Consider the following 15944-nt stretch of genomic DNA (forward strand, 5'->3'; position numbering starts at 1 on the left):
CTGATCCTCCTGGAATGTGTTGATCTGAGAGGGTCCCAGAGTTAGAGGGGGGTACTTGGGGGCTGGGGCCCGGAGGATTCAGCACTCCTCTTCCAGCCTATCCCCAGCAGAGGGGGAAGGGGGAGGGGGAGGGGAGGGGGCGGGGCTCCCCACCAGCATTCCTGAAGCTCGGGAATGTCACCCGCTCTGAGATAAGGAGGTGGATTTTTAGAATTTCTTGTGGTTGGCACGGCCAGTGTCAGCAGGCTTGGGGCAGCCCATCGGTCACAGATGCAGCCTCCACCCTGCCCTGGGCACTCCAAGGACGCACTGGACCCCCAAAGGGAGACTAGAGGGGTATTGGGAAGAGACTTCCATTTTCTGCAGGGCCTTTTGGTTCTGACCTAGTCCTCTAGCAGGAGACTTGTGGGTGTGGAAAATTGGGGTGCAGTCATATCAAGCCATCAAAAACAACAACAATATTCATAGTGACCACCAGGTATAGTGCACTCACTACATGCCAAGTGCTTTTTTTGTTACTGTTGTTGAGTTGGAGTCTCGCTCTGTTGCCCAGGCTGGAGTGCAATGGTGAGATCTCGGCTAACTGCAACCTCTGCCTCCCAGGTTCAAGCAGTCCTCCTGCCTCAGCCTGCATGCCACCATGTCTGGGTAATTTTTGTATTTTTAGTAGAGATGGAGTTTCACCATGTTGGCCAGGCTGGTCTTGAACTCCTGACCTCAGGTGATCCACCCGCCTCGGACTCCCAAAGTGCTGGGATTACTGGCATGAGCCACTGCACCTGGCTGCCATGTGCTTTTTTTTTTTGTTTGTTTGTTTTTTTGAGATGGAGTCTCACCCTGTTGCCCAGGCTGGAGTGCAGTGGCGTGATCTCGGTTCACTGTAAGCTCTGCCTGCCGGGTTCACGCCATTCTCCTGCCTCAGCCTCCTGAGTAGCTGGGACTACAGGCGCGAGCCACCATGCCCGGCTAATTTTTTGTATTTTTAGTAGAGATGGGGTTTCACTGTGTTTGCTAGGATGGTCTCGGTCTCCTGACCTCGTGATCTGCTTGCCTTGGCCTCCCAAAGTGCTGGGATTACTGGCATGAGCCACTGCACCTGGCCGCCATGTGCTTTTTTTTTTTTTTTTTTTTTTGAGATGGAGTCTCACCCTGTTGCCCAGGCTGGAGTGCAGTGGCGTGATCTCGGTTCACTGTAAGCTCTGCCTGCCAGGTTCACGCCATTCTCCTGCCTCAGCCTCCCGAGTAGCTGGGACTACAGGCGCGAGCTACCATGCCCGGCTAATTTTTTGTATTTTTAGTAGAGATGGGGTTTCACTGTGTTTGCTAGGATGGTCTCGGTCTCCTGACCTCGTGATCTGCTTGCCTCGGCCTCCCAAAGTGCTGGGATTACAGGCGTGAGCCGCCGCGCCCGGCCAGCCATGTGCTTTTGCACATTATCCAGGTCAAGCCTCACAACCAGCCTGGAACTAGGGAATTCTACAGAGGAAGAAGAAGAGAGGCACCGGTGCATAAAGTAACCTGCGTTTGGTCACATAGCGAGAGAGAGGCAGAGCTGGATTCAGCTCTGGGTCTGTCTGACTCTAGGACTCAAGCTTACTTGTATGAGGGCTCTGGAGTGTGGCTCTGCCTTCTCTTTGCTGTGTGACCTCGGGCAAGTTACTTAACTCCCCTGGGTCTCAGCTTCTGCATGTGTACAATGGGAAAAAACAACCAAAGAAATCATCCCTACTGCCTCAGGTAGTTGTGGAGGGACAGTGCATCACCCAAACTCTTGTTTGTAGTCCAGACCCTGCTCCTATGCCTCTTACTCTAGGAGGGTTCCCTTGCCCCCTGCCCGCCCCCATCAGATATAGAGTCGTTCCCCAGGGCTGCTGCCTTGTCGTCACTGTGGGAGGGGAGGTGTTGATTTCTCCTTTCTGTGGGTAAGGGCTGCTGTGAGGAACCTCTGTATGCTCCTAGCGTTTGCTGTGTTGACTCTTCTCTAACTCATAAGACCCTGTGGCAGTGCATGGAGGGGAGGGCTGGCCTTAGAAGGGGCTTGGGCCTGCTGTCAGCGCTGTGGGCCTGAGCATGGGGATTTATTCTGAAACTGCAGCAGGTCAGGAGGCCCCGTGGGCTTTGGTCCGGCTTGCTAGCAGTGTGTTTGCTCTGACGTCTCAGTGGCAAAAGGCCTCAGGCCATTCAAAATGCTGTTGTGCCAAGGATGGGGCCAAAGACAAGCCCCCTGTGGGCCACAGAGTGGAATCCCTGAATACCTGGGTTCCAATCCTGGCTCTGTCCTGGGCTCACTGACCTCTCTCTCTGAGCTTTGATTTACCCGCCTGGGTATCAGTGAGGTGAGGTCAGTGGCTTCTGTGATGCTTGAATGCATAGGCTTTGGCGTAGGGGAAACCTAGGTTGAATCCTGGCTGTGCTTCTTGGCAGCTGCTCAGCAAATATTCCTTAACCTTCAATTTTCTGCACCTCAGTTTCCCCATCTGTAAAATGGGATCATGAGAAATACCTACTTCTGGCCGGGCGTGGTGGCTCACGCCTATAATCCCAGCACTTTGGGAAGCCGATACAGGCGGATCACTTGAGGTCAGGAGTTCGAGACCAGCCTGGCCAACATGGTGAAACCCCGCCCCTACTAAAAATACAAAAAATTAGCCGGGCATAGTGGGCGCCTGTGATCCCAGCTACTCAGAAAGCTGAGATAGGAGAATCGCTTGAACCTGGGAGACGGAGGTTGCAGTGAGCCAAGATCACACCATTGTACTCCAGCCTGGGCAAGAGCGACACTCCGTCTGGAAAAAAAAAAAAAAAAAAGAGAAATACCTTAAGGGTTATTGTGAGAACTAAGTGGGATATTGCACACAGAGTAGCTAGCACAATGGCAAAACACTCGATGAATAATTTAGTAAAAGTAATTGTTCAATCAATTATATTGTCTGTGTTAGGTACATAACATGCTGTGGGGTGCTAGAGAAAGCTAGAAAGGACGTGTTCCTTGGATCAGTGACATCAGGCCTCCTCCAGTCTGAGTTGGGAGCACAGGCTTTGGACTTAGGTCTGGATTTAATTGCCACTCTACCACTCAAGACTGTGTGGCCTTGGGCGAGGCCCTTAACCTCTCTGAGTCTCCACTTCCTCCCCATGGGCAAAATAAGGATGCTAATCCCACTCCCCTGGCCTGTTGGTAGGAGTAATTGATGACTAGATATGTAGTAGGCACTCAAATATAGTGTTGCTCGTCATCAACAATCCACAAACATTTATGGGACACTTGCTGCATACCTGGCCCTGGACTGGTTTTGAGGGGAATGAAGAAGGTATCAAAGGCTTTTCCTTCCAAGTGTTCCCCATGAAGAGATGGCACGTACTTCGAGAAGCTCTGTTTCCCCCAATCCCCATCCCACCTTCTGCCTTGGAATCGCATAGCGCTTGGCCACTGTCTTTGATCCAGGGCACTCTGCGGGGCTCACAGGGATGGGTGGGTTCTGGGCCCAGCACGCTTCAGTTGGCCGTGTGACTGAGTGATTGACTGGCCTCTCTGTGGCTTATCATTCCTGTAGGCATCAGGACAGAACCTCCCCCCTGGGGTTGCTGAAAGGGTGAGTTCCCCCTGCCCGGGGGAGGCACTTGGCATAGCGCCTGGCTCATGATAAGTGTTAAGTAAATGTGAGCTGCGTATCTGCATTCAACTCTGGGGTGTCTCAAGGCCGGCTTGTCCACCAGCCCACAGGTTCCTGGAAGTCAAAGGGAGGTCTGATGCCTGCTGCAGGCACCATGGCACCTGGCACAGACCTGGCATGCTGGAGGAATGTTGGGTCAGTGAGTGGAGGTTTGAGGGAGAGGTTCTCTGGGGACCGGGATCCAGACTGAATCCCCCCACCCACTCATCTGTGCCAGGGGCTGGGGCACAGAGAGGGCCAGCACCTATCCCAGCCATTGGAAACTTGAGAGAAACTGGGAGTATGTGCTGGGGAGCAAGAGCTCAAGGGTGCAGCAGGTACTCTGCTGACAGGCCTTGAACCAGACTCTGGGGCAAGAGGGTCTGGCCTGGGTAGATGTTTCATGTAGACCTTGAAATAAGAGCAAACCGGGTGAAGAGGACGCTGTGAGCCTCTGCGTGCGTGCATGTGTCTATGCGCATATATGGAAGAGCCTTGCGGGCATATGGAACGGTGCTACTGGAAGCAGGGATCAGCCTGGTGGACTCACAGAGCTCCAAGGTGACTGGGGTGGCTGGCGCATCCATTCCCAGGAATGGGGATGATGGAAAAGACTGTGGTGGGCTTTGAATGCTGGAATAAAGGGCTTGTTACCTCATGGGCATGGATGGCCATTCTCCCTACCCAGGGGCTTTAGGGAGCTGGAATTGAAACAGGGATCAGCGGGAAGAGGAAAGGGAGGGAGAGAACAGGGCATGGGTCTTTACGGCTCCAGGGTTGGCTGCCTGCAGCAGCGGTGCCCATATTGATGATCTGTACCATGAAGGCTGATGTATGGGGAGAGGGAGGCCGACCCTCGGGCCCAACCCCCCATCCTGCAGTGCCCCCCTCCCCTGCTGATGGCTCAACCCTGCCAATCAATACATTGATAGCCCTGGGAGCATAATGGACAGTCTGGGGGGTGGGGAAGGGCCCTTTGCGGCGTCACTGTCTGTCCTGGCTGAGTTGGTGTGCGGAGTGTCACAGGAAAGAGGCCAGAAGCCCGGGGTTGAGGAAGTGGGGGCACCCATCAGAGCCACACTCAGATTCAGGGTGGGTCCGGCCTTCCTCCTCCCCTTTCCATCCATGGGAAACTCATGGGCTTCAGATCCAGAGATGGGTTCAGATCGTGGCTCTTTCAGTTTCTGTTCAATTTGGGCCAGTCCCGTGGCCTCTCTGTGTCTTCCTTTGTCACCTGGAACACAGGGATAGTAATAGTTTCAGCTGCTCAGGTTGTGTGAGGAGCGGACATGGGCCCTGGCGTGGGGGCAAGTGCCCAGCCAGTGGGAGCCAACGTGAGCTTCACTCTCAATGACAGTAATCCAGACAGCGTCCCTTGGGCCAGAGTCCAGGAAGAGTTAGGGGAGCTGCATTTTCAGGTGGAGAGAGTGGCTGACTTTACCGGGAACCCCCACTGGAGAGGAGTGAAGGTCTCCAGTTTGAATCCAGAGTTTGGAGAAGCTCTGAAAGCCTTGGCTGGCCCGATGCTGCTGCTGCTGGAGGAGCCAGGTGGTGTGGAATGTGGCTGGAAGTCTGGGGGCTGCCCCTCCTGGGACCAGGGAGACCCTCCCTTTCTGGGCAGGTTGCCTGGAGACAGGAGCATGGGTCTCATGAAGCCTCAAGGATCAGAGGATGAGGCCTGGGCGGGAGAGGCTGTGGGGCTGCATCCCTGTCTCTTGGGTGGGGGCAGAAAGCTCAAGGGCCCCAGCTTTTTGTGGACGATATTCCAACCTCCTTACCCCCAAACTATGGCCTGTGGCCTGAACCAGTTGTCGTCCTGGAAAAGTAGAAAGGAGGTGGGTGAGGAAGAGGAGGGAGAACAGTGGCAGGCGAGGGTGAAGCAGGAGAGAGCCTGGGCTGGATTTGCATCTTGATTTCTCACCAATTCTGTGACATAGAACAAGTGGTGTAACCTCTCTGAGCCTCAGTTTCCCTCTCTGTAAAATGGGAATAATAATCGTACCAGGCTGAGCGCGGTGGCTCACGCCTGTAATCCCAGCACTTTGGGAGGCCGAGGCGGGTGGATCATGAGGTCAGGAGTTCAAGACCAGCCTGGCCAAGATGGTGAAACCCCGTCTCTACTAAAAACTACAAAAATTCACTGGGCACGGTGGCAGGCACCTGTAATCCCAGCTATTCCAGAGGCTGAGGCAGGAGAATCGCATGAACCCAGGTGGCGGAGATTGCAGTGAGCCAAGATCACACCATTGCACTCCAGCCTGGGCAACAGAGTAAGACTGTGTCTCAAAAAAAAAAAATTGTACCAACTCATAGGGTTGTTCTGGGCATTACATAGGAAGACATCCCTCAAGAGATTCTTAGCACAAAGGAAGTGCTCAACACACAATGCCTGATTAAGAAACAAAACTAAACTAAAGAAAAAAGAGTAATGATCGTTACTAATATAATCTTTTTCTGAGATAAATATTATCAACAGTCCCCATTTTGCTGATGGGAAAACTGAGAGCTAAAGAAGTCGAATAAGTGGGTTGACTGGGGGTGAAGCCAGGTGACAGCTAAGGTCAGCCAGTGCTGGTTCCTGTGTGAGTGCTGCGTGTGTGGTGTGTGTACACAGGTGATGTGTGATGTGACGCACATTTGTGGAAGGTGGAAATGGGGGCCAGGAAGAAAGAGGAAAATCCCAAACATGCTTTTCAGCCATGAGTGGGCTGGAGAGGCTAAAATCTTCAAGCCAGAGGGAGTGATGGAGGCTGCTGGATGCTCTGGTGTGAGGTGGTACCTTGGTTGATCTCTGGAAGCTGGTACTAGGCTGGGGGCTCACCTCAACCTCTTTTCACCACGTGGAAGGTTCTTACCAAGGTGCCTAAGAGGGGAGGCTTGCAAGGTAGACAGGGCTCGATTGTAAGGATGACACTTGGCTGTTGTCCTGGATAATAGGGAGCCTGGGCAGGGACATGGCATCACATTTTGTGTTAAGAGCTGCACCGGGAGAGGATGAGACCGAAGGCAAAAGGTGGGTGGGCTCTGTGCCACTGAGCCCCATGATTGTCCCCAGGGCCGGGGGACCTTGGCAGGCTTGGGGGAGGGATTTGAGCCTCTTGGGGCCTCGTTGCCTCTGTGCAGTTGCTGCATTGGTAGAGTGAAGATTTCTACCAGAACTGAAGCCCTCAAGGCAGGGGAAGCAGGGGCTGGGGACAGTTGGGATCTTAGGCTGAAGGGGACCCTAGGCCACCATGCTGTGAGAAAAGCTGCTTCCACCCAAAAGACAATCCATGTGCATGGCGTGGCAGGAAAGGTGGCGTGACAAAAGGCACCTTGTTTCCGTAGAAGACTTCCTTTATGCACCAACCCTTCTCTCCTTTCGAGAGTTGCAGCAGGCTGGGCGCGGTGGCTCACACCTGTAATCCCAGCACTTTGGGAGGCCGAGGTGGGCAGATCACCTGAGGTCAGAAGTTCAAGACCAGCCTGGCCAACATGATAAAACCCTGTCTCTACCAAAAATACAAAAATTAGCCGGTGTGGTGGTGGGCACCTGTAATCCCAGCTACTCGGGGAGGCTGAGGCACGAGAATCACTTGAACCGGGGAGGCGGAGGTTGCAGTGAGCCGAGATCGCGCCACTGCACTCCAGTCTGGGTGACAGAGTGAGACTCAGTCTCAAAAAAGAAAAAAGAGTTGCAGCAATTTGATTTTCTTCAAACCGCAGCTTTTCAACACCCCTGATCATTGTATGCCTGGAGGGGTGTTAGCCAGGCCGACAGCAAAATGGACTGTTCTGGGAAGACCTTGAAGATAGGCCCCCCTTGCAGGGCACCGAGCCAAGTGACCTGCCACCCAGCTAGTAGGACAGGAGAAGTGGATGTTCCCAAGGCAGCCCCGCTATGCATGTGCTCTGGCAGCAGACCTTGAAATGGGCTTTAACTGGTGCTCACCTCCACGGGTCATTGAGGTGCCATGTCTGGGGGTCATTTTCTTCTTCTTCTTCTTCTTCTTTTTTATAAAAATTATATTTATTTATTTATTTCAGACAGATTCTCACTCTATCACCCAGGCTGGAGTGCAGTGGTGCGATCTTGGCTCATGGCAACCTCTGCCTCCCGGTTTCAAGTGATTCTCCGGCCTCAGCCTCCTTAGTAGCTGGGATTACAGGCATGCACCACCACATCTGGCTAATTTTTGTATTTTCAGTAGAGACAGGGTTTCAGTATGTTAAGATGGTCTTGAACTCCTGGCCTCAAGCGATCCACCTACCTCGGCCTTCCAAAGTGCTGAGCCACTGCGACCGGCCTAGGGGTCTTCTTAGCAGAGTGTCTGGAACAGGGGAATGCTGAGCAGTCAGTTGCCTTAACACATCCCTCTGTGGGGCACTCTGGTTGGTAAGTGGGAGGGCTGATGTTGGCCTCCAGGTTTCCTTCACTTTTGGCCGCCGCCTTTTGGCATGCGTTTGCTGGTTGCCTTCTGAGGGCAGAGGTGAGATTCAGGGATGAACCAGTCACACTGGACTTGGGACAATAAGCCATTGCAGTAGAGTGTTCAGGGGCCCTCACCCAGCCTGGGAGGTGGGGCTAGGAAAGGCTTTGGGGTAGGGGGTGTCACACCCTCCAGAGGTCTTGCCTGGGAAGCCCGGGGTGCTTCCTGCCTTTCCAGGAGAACAGACCTTGTTTCCGAGCCAGAGGCCACCAGAGGCCACCCCCGCCACCTCCCTGGGGGCTGATCTGGCCACAGAATGGGGCTTCAATGGTGGGAGCTGGGCAAGATGGATTGTTCCCTCCCGCATCCTGGGGAAGTGCCACCCGATAGCCCCTGTTGACCCTGGGTCACCCACGCTGCCTCTGTCCAGTGGGCCGGGGAGAAAATCATTAATGGGAGGCCGGCTTCTGGGGCAGGGGAGCTCCCCTTGGGGACCTGGGGGAAGGAGATTGGTTTGACCTCTGGTCGATAAGGTCTCCTGTGAGCAGGAGGAGAGTAGGAGGACAGGGAGGGGACGCCAGAGGCCTGCCCTTGGGGGAGGGGACAGGGCCAGCCACCTCCGGAAGTCATTCCAGGAAGGTCAAAGGCCATGGGTGGGGAGTCTTCCGGACAAATGCCCACAAGGTGTGGGCCTCAGGAGCACTGGAGTTCTTCTGTCCCTGAGCAGCAGGATGTGGAAGGAGGCGGGACCCAGGTATCAGACCCGGGCTGTGAGTGGTGACGTGTGTGGCTGCTGAGGGGTGGGGGAAGTGAAGAGGAGGCACACATGGTGGGCCAGCAGGCCAGGCCCTGCCTCACTGGGCTGTGTGGTTTGGAGCAATGGACTTAACTTTTCTGGGCCTTAGTGTCTCCATCCATTCAATGAGGGTGATAAGCGTTCTCATGGTGCAAGGTTGTCAGGACTATCAAAAGCAATAGCATCTTCCCAAATATAAATCTGGTTTGCAGGGCTTCACCTAGGGCCCCATAAAGGGTTCCCTTGTGTTCTGTCACTAGTTACCCCTACTGAGCCAGGCACTGCTCTGAGCACTTAATATATTGCTTTATATGTTTAATCTTTGCAGCCACTCATGAGGAGGGTGCTGTTATCATCACCCTATTTTATAGGTGAGGAAACAGGCACTAGAGTTTAATAACTTGCATAAGGTCCCTTAGCTAGAGAGTGGCACATCCTGGGTTTTGAACCCAGGGCCAGCTCCTGACAGCACTGGTGGGGCAGGCAGGGCCCCGCAAGGCAGTGGCCTGGGGCTGCCCGCAGGGGTGGGGCACAGGAAACACAGTCTTTAGGGTCACAAGGCCTGGGGTTAATTCTGCATTACTGCTCTGGGGCCTTGTCAGTGGAGCTGACAGTTTCCTCATCCATAATGTGGGATGATGCTTCCACCCTGAGGACAATCATGAAGGTTCAACAATGTGGTCCTGCTGACATACCTGTGGGCCCAGTCCAGGATCGGGAGATACATGCAGGTCAGCTTGGGGACAGAGATCCTGCTGTAGCAAATGAAGGAAACACATCCCTGCCCTTGGGAGCTCACAGCTGAGAGGTGAGACAGATGTTTGGGCAGCCAGGGTCCCAAGAGCTCTGCCATGGGCTGAGTGGGGGCGTGCCAGCGTGGGAATGGGGGTCCCTTGTGCCTAGCATTGTGATAGACTTTGTGGGCACACAGGGAACAAACCCAGAATGCTGTCTGGGTTTCAGGAATGGCTCAGCCTTGTGGTTGACATGGGATAGGACATGCATACAACCAGCAGGGTGTAGGGGACCCTGCTCCAATACTAAATGGCACAGCAGGACTCCAGGTCTTTTCAACATTTGTTCATGCATCCATTCAAGAAGCGTTTGAGTTTCTACCATGTTAGGTGCTACGGATATAGTGGCAAATGAGAGACACTGCTCCAGCTTTCTCTCCTTTTTTTTTTTTTTTTTTTTTGATGGTGCTGCCAGTCTACTGGGGCCAAAAGACAAAACCCAGATAAGTGCTGGAAAGAAGCACAAAGCATGGTTGGGGGGAGGGAGAGTGTCAGAGCTGGAGGTGGCTTCAGAAAGGGGTCCAGGAAGGCCTGCGTGAGGAGGTGACATTTGAGCAGAGACCCGAGTGAGCTCAAGGGGTTAGAATGTAAGGATCTGAGAAAGAGCATCAAAGCAGAGGGAAGAAGAAGTGCAAAGGCCCTGGGGCAGGAGTGTGTTTTGATTTTGGAATGCCCAGAGCCATGCCAAGGTGGCCAGTGGCCAGCGTGGCTGGTGGGGAGGGAGTGGTGGGAGAGGAAGGTGGGAAAGCAGTCAGGGGCTCACCTTGTAGGGCCTTGAGGCCTTGGAGGAGTCCTTCACCGAAGTGTGATGGGAAGCCCCGGAGAGTGTGGAGAGGGGATTGGGTTTGGTAGAAGAGAGACTACCAGGGGGCGAGAGTGGAAGCAGAAGGCCAGTGAGGAGGCAGGTGCAAGTCGTCCCAATGAGAAGGGAAGGAAGATGAGCGCGATATGTGTTGGTATAACCAGGGAAGGCTTCCTGGAGGATGTGGACAGGCACAAGCTAAGACTCAAGGGAACTGAAATTTTGGTGGCAGATGCAAGACAAAGGCTTCTCCTAGAGGAGCTCAGGATGTGGGCAAATGCTTGGTGTGGGAGCCAGCATGAGGACACTTGGGGTATGGGGAGGAGACCCCAGCATCAGCTGCAGGGGGAGAAGTCACAGCGGACTTGGCCTGTTGGTTCCCCGGATGAGGCTCTCCAGGCCTCCCTCTTTCCCCATGGACCCAGCGTTCCATCCCCTCTTGTTCCTCACCCCTCTCCACGTGGATTGGAGTACTTTTCTTCCCGTTTGCTCACTTAGTCCTCACAGCTACCCCGGGATGGAATCAGGGTAGGAGTTCTGCCCCACCATTTTACCGAGAATCGTTCTTGCTTTAATTTGTGGCTGTGGTGGAAAGAGAAGCTTTGTTGTCGCATAGACCTAGGCCTGATTCTTAGCTTTGCCACTTTCTGGCTGGGCCACCTTGGGCAACTTGCCTCACCTCTCAGAGCCCCGGTTGCCTTGTCTTTGAATGGGGATAGTGAGGGGGTGGTTATCAGTGTGTGCCACGGCCTGGCTCAGAGCCGGTGTAGAGAAGCCCTTGGTCTTTGTGGTGGACGTGGCTGGCTCCTGCATGCAGTGGGCCTGGGACATCTGGGGTGGCTTACTGTGTCCCTTTCCCTGCCCAGGTGCTGGTTGCCGAGGAGAACGTGGACTTCCGCATCCACGTGGAGAACCAGACGCGGGCTCGGGACGATGTGAGCCGTAAGCAGCTGCGGCTGTACCAGCTTTACAGCCGGACCAGTGGGAAACACATCCAGGTCCTGGGCCGCAGGATCAGTGCCCGCGGCGAGGATGGGGACAAGTATGGTATGTGCCAACCCTCTCCTCCTACCCCGTGTACCCGTGTACATGTCCTTCCTGGCCTCAGAGACCTCAAGTTCAAATGCCAGCTCTGCTGCTCCTGGCTGTGTGATCTTGGACCTGGCACTGACCCTTTCTGGGTCTCTTTCCTGATCTATAAAATGGGGATGCAATAGTGAATCCTTGAGAGCATTGTCAGGAGTACTAACTGAAGATGTGAATGAAAAGTTCTTTGGCTGGTAAATGCCCCATAAGTGGCATTTGCTGTGGTATCAGTGGCTTGCCTGGGATGGCCTAAAGCAGGTGGCTGTTCCCATGCCACCACTCACCAGCCCCAGGTTCAGCCACTTCAAGGGGCAGGAGCCTTGAGGTGATGCTTTTTGGAAGCTGCTGGTGGTGAAAATCAGCCTAGTGTGTGTGTTATGTGCGCATGTGCATATGGGTGCTTTGAGCTTGAGCCTGTGCACCTGTGATATGTGGCACTCATTAACACCTTGGGCCATGGTCCTGTTGACCTGCCCTTGACCCTGGAACTGCCCAACCCTCCTGGAGTACTTGGGAACTCACCCCGCTCCCCTGCCTATGCTGCCTCTGCAATGGCTGGGAGGAGTGAGACATCCCAAGCCCCTGGTCCACAAAGGTGCTCAGCAGTGAGTGAAACAGGCAGCGCTCCGCCTTCCCAGAGCTTGGAGGGCCTCTGGCCTAGACAGACACTGAGCAAATACCACGCAGATTATTTATTTAAAATTGCCAGGCAGGAAAAGCGGAGACTGCTGCGAGGCCTCCTGGTCCTTGCCACTCACCGGGAAAGCACCTGCCCCCACCCATTCCTGCCTTCTCAGGCCCAGGTTCTAGGAGATGGCCCAGGCCCCAGCCTTGGGCCTGGGGATCTGGGGCCGTGGTCCTGTGTGTGGGGCCAAACCTGCCAGCCTGAGCGTTTTTGGGACGATGCCCCGCCTGCCTGCCAGCCCTGCCCGTTGCAGTCAGGACGTGACAACAAGACAAATAATTTCTTGGACCTTTTATCTTGGACACCATTTATTTTCCCTCAGCCCCGGGGCAGGACTGACCTCATGGTAGGGCCCAAGCGTGGCAGCTGCACCGTCACTGGGGGCTGGGCCAGGCCAGGCCAGGCTGGGCAGGGCTGAGCCATGCTGGGCTTGTGCACCTCCGGGCCAGCTGCCTCCCTTCTCCCCGGCATCACTCTTTACCGCCTCCGTTCCCCTCCCACTCTCTTTCCCCTTCTTCCTTTCCCGGCTTTTCCCCCTTCCCCGTTTTGTTTTTGTCCACCTCTCTGTCCCCCTCCCCACCAGCTCTGTCTCCCTCCTTCGGACCACAGCTTCCCTCCTCCCCACCTCTCCCAGGCCCTCTGCTGGCCACCTCTATGGGGCCTCCCATCCCTCGTGCCCCCCTCCACAGACGCCTGGCTGTGCTAGGCTGACCCAGGTGGTGGTTTTCCCTCGGATCTGCTGTCCAGTGGCTGCCAGAAGGGGCAGCTGGCTGGCCGTGGCAGGAGGAGGTGCCCTTCTGGGGAGTCCCAGAGCTCTCATTGGCCCCTCCAGGCTGGGAGAGTACAGGGGGGTCAGACTCTGGTCTGAACCATCTGTCCACGCCCTGAGACAGGAGGAGGGAGCTCGAGAGGGAGGGGAGCCCGGAAATGGCCGGCCCCTCACCCCAGAAGCCACTTGCCCTCTCATTCCCTCTGCCTGAACTGGGAACTCAGGGAATCTTTCCTGCTGTGTGACCTCAGACAAGCACTTTGCCTTCTCTGGGCCTTGGTTTCTCCTCTGCACAATGGTTGGGCTAACGCAGTGCTTCTTCTTTTTCTTTTCTTTTCTTTCTTTTTTTTTTTTTTTTGAGACAGAGTCTTGCTCTGTTGCCCAGGCTGGAGTGCAGTGGCATGATCTCAGCTCACTGCAACCTCTGCCTCCTGGGTTCAAGCGATTCTCCTGCCTCAGCCTCCCGAGAAGCTGGGATTACAGGCGCCTGCCACCACGCCTGGCTAATTTTTGTATTTTTAGTAGAGACGGGGTTTCGCCATGTTGGCCAGGGTGGTCTTGAACTCTTGACCTCAGGTGATCCACCCACCTTGGCCTCCCAAAGTGCTGGGATTACAGGTGTGAGCATGGCCGAGCCCGGCCATGCTTCTTAAGTGTAACATGGGTGTGACCATGGAGGGATCCTGTCCAAATGCCCATGTTGGTTCAGTGGGTCTCGGGGCGGGGCCTGAGCTGCTGCATCTGACAAGTGCCTGGGCGGGGCCAGTGGGCAGCATTTCCAGTACCTGGGGACTAGGCCTTCTTGGCTTCTCTGCCAGCACCACGCTTTCTAAGATTTTATGATCCTCTCTCAAGGAATATTTTTCTGTACTCCTCCGACCCCCCGACACCCAGGGCAGTGCAGGGCCTTGCTGGCTGCTGCTGCTCCATTTAAATGCCACATTAGAAACACAGATGAGGCCAAGGGACCCCATCTGTGAGCCCGGGGAGAGGAAGTGAGACAATGGAGCCAATTGAGGCTTCCAATCTAGATAATCAATACAAATATTATTGGGAGGGTGATTTATGTGGCCAAGCCAGGGCAGGAGGGTGGGCCTGCTCTGCTGATCTGCATTAGGGGCCTGCCTTGTCTCAGGGGGAGGGGCTGCCAGAGCGCCCAGGACAGTTCAGGAACCTGCTCCCACTGAGAATGACGCAATCTGAGATGTACCACACACTTTGTCAGAATCGTATGATTTTATAACATGCAGTCTCAGAGTCTCAGCAAACACCATGGATACATCCCCATAAACACCTGGAATCTGGAATCCCCACGGACACTCAGAACCTCAGATTTGCCTCTGTAAAGGCCAGAATCCTGAGGTGCTGGCTCTGTGCGTGGGCACGAGGGGCTGGGTGCCCTGCCCAGGGCTCTTGGCCTGCTGCGCAGTAGTGGGTGGTCCCTTAGTGAAATCTGCTTGGATGTCAGTGGGGCTTCTGCACCTTGGTATTCTGCAAGAGGGTCTCCCGGTGGCCCCCTAAAGCTCTCCCAGTACTGAAAAGCTTTAGGGGCTCTGAGAGTGGGCCGCTCCAGGAATAAGGGACTTTCTTAGCCTTGCCTTGGGTTCTGGAGGGAGAGCACAGCTGGCCAGAGGGCTGGAGGCTTAGGTAGTTGAATACCTGGCAGGTGGGAGGTTGTGGGGGAGGGGCACCCTGCCCACCTGGGATAATATCAGCCTCCCCTCTTCTTGCCATTGGTGCTGGACACTCTGTCCTGCAGGCAGTTGCCATGTCATAGAACAGCACTGGAACAGGAAGCAGGACACTGAGTTCCAGCCGCAGCTCTGCCAGGGAGCATCTTGCAGAGCTGGGGAAGAGCCTCCATGTCTGGGCTTAGCTTCTTTATCTGCCAAGTGGGGAGGAGAAGGCCTCCTCCACCTGCCCTCGAGGTGGATGTCCCTAAGCCTGGGATGTGACAAGATGGGGAAGGCACCAACTCCTCAGAAGGAGAGGGGGCCAGCTGAGCCCACACGCAGGGAGACTCCAGCATCAGGGGGTTTCCGGGGCAACTCTGCTTTTAAAGTTTAGGAAACCTTATGATTGGATATTCCTGCCTGATTTTATTTGAAAAAAAGATTTCTCTGTTTGAGAAAAAAAAATGATTAAAAAACCCCATTTTGCGGTAGCCCAGCCTCCAGACTGACAGTGCCCAGAATAACCCTGGGCAGGCCAGCTAGAGTGGCCCTGCTAGCCAGGGAGATGGTATTTGGAGGATTGAGCTTGTCAGCTCAGGAATCTAATGGGATTTGAATTTCAGCTCCACCACTTTCGAGTGGGAGACCGTGGATCTGAGTTAGCCTTTCTGATCCTGTTTCCTCTTCTACAAACAGGGAAATTGAAATGAGAGAATCTTATGCCCAAAGATTATATGATCGTTAAACCAGTATTAATAATCACCACCTGACCTCCTTACTATGGGTGTATGGGGGGTGGGTTCCATCGCGGGCTCAGGTGAGGAACTGCCATCAGGTACTGGCTCCAGAGGCTTCCAGAAAGGACCTGAGGGAAGTAGCGGTACTCCTGTCTGCTGTCAGTGGGACCTGGCAGGTTAGATGCAGGTAGAAGAGGCGTCCTCCTGTGATTCCCAGCAGCAAGGTCTCTGCCCCAATGAGGGAGGAGGGCCTTTGGCTCCCCTGATTGCATGTGTCTCCCCTCAGTCCCTTATTCATTCAACATAAATTACCAAGCCCAAGCACCAGGGGAGGGGGCTACTGTGGTGAGTGACATGCCTCATCCCAGCCATCAAAGAGCCTTCAGTCTAGGGCCCCCGTTCCTTACTAGAGCCTGACTTTGAGTAGGAAGAACCTAGGCTGTGAACTTTCCACGTGACTGTGAGCCCACCCGTTCTCTCCCTGAGCCTCGGTTTCCCCACCTGTAATGTGGGTGGGGTAAAGGGTGTGCAGTTGGTACT

General features: G+C 54.6%; 1 protein-coding gene across 1 annotated transcript in view; it reads left to right on the forward strand.

The window, feature by feature from the left end:
* Nucleotides 1-15944, forward strand: part of FGF18 (fibroblast growth factor 18) — a 39653-nt gene that overhangs the window by 4628 nt on the left and 19081 nt on the right. The window contains exon 3 of the mRNA XM_004042988.4: nt 11321-11501. Coding sequence (XP_004043036.1) covers nt 11321-11501 — 181 coding nt within the window. The remainder of the gene's footprint in view (nt 1-11320; nt 11502-15944) is intronic.

This window comes from Gorilla gorilla, chromosome 4 (assembly GCF_029281585.2).
Source record: "Gorilla gorilla gorilla isolate KB3781 chromosome 4, NHGRI_mGorGor1-v2.1_pri, whole genome shotgun sequence".
NCBI classification, from domain to species: domain Eukaryota; kingdom Metazoa; phylum Chordata; class Mammalia; order Primates; family Hominidae; genus Gorilla; species Gorilla gorilla.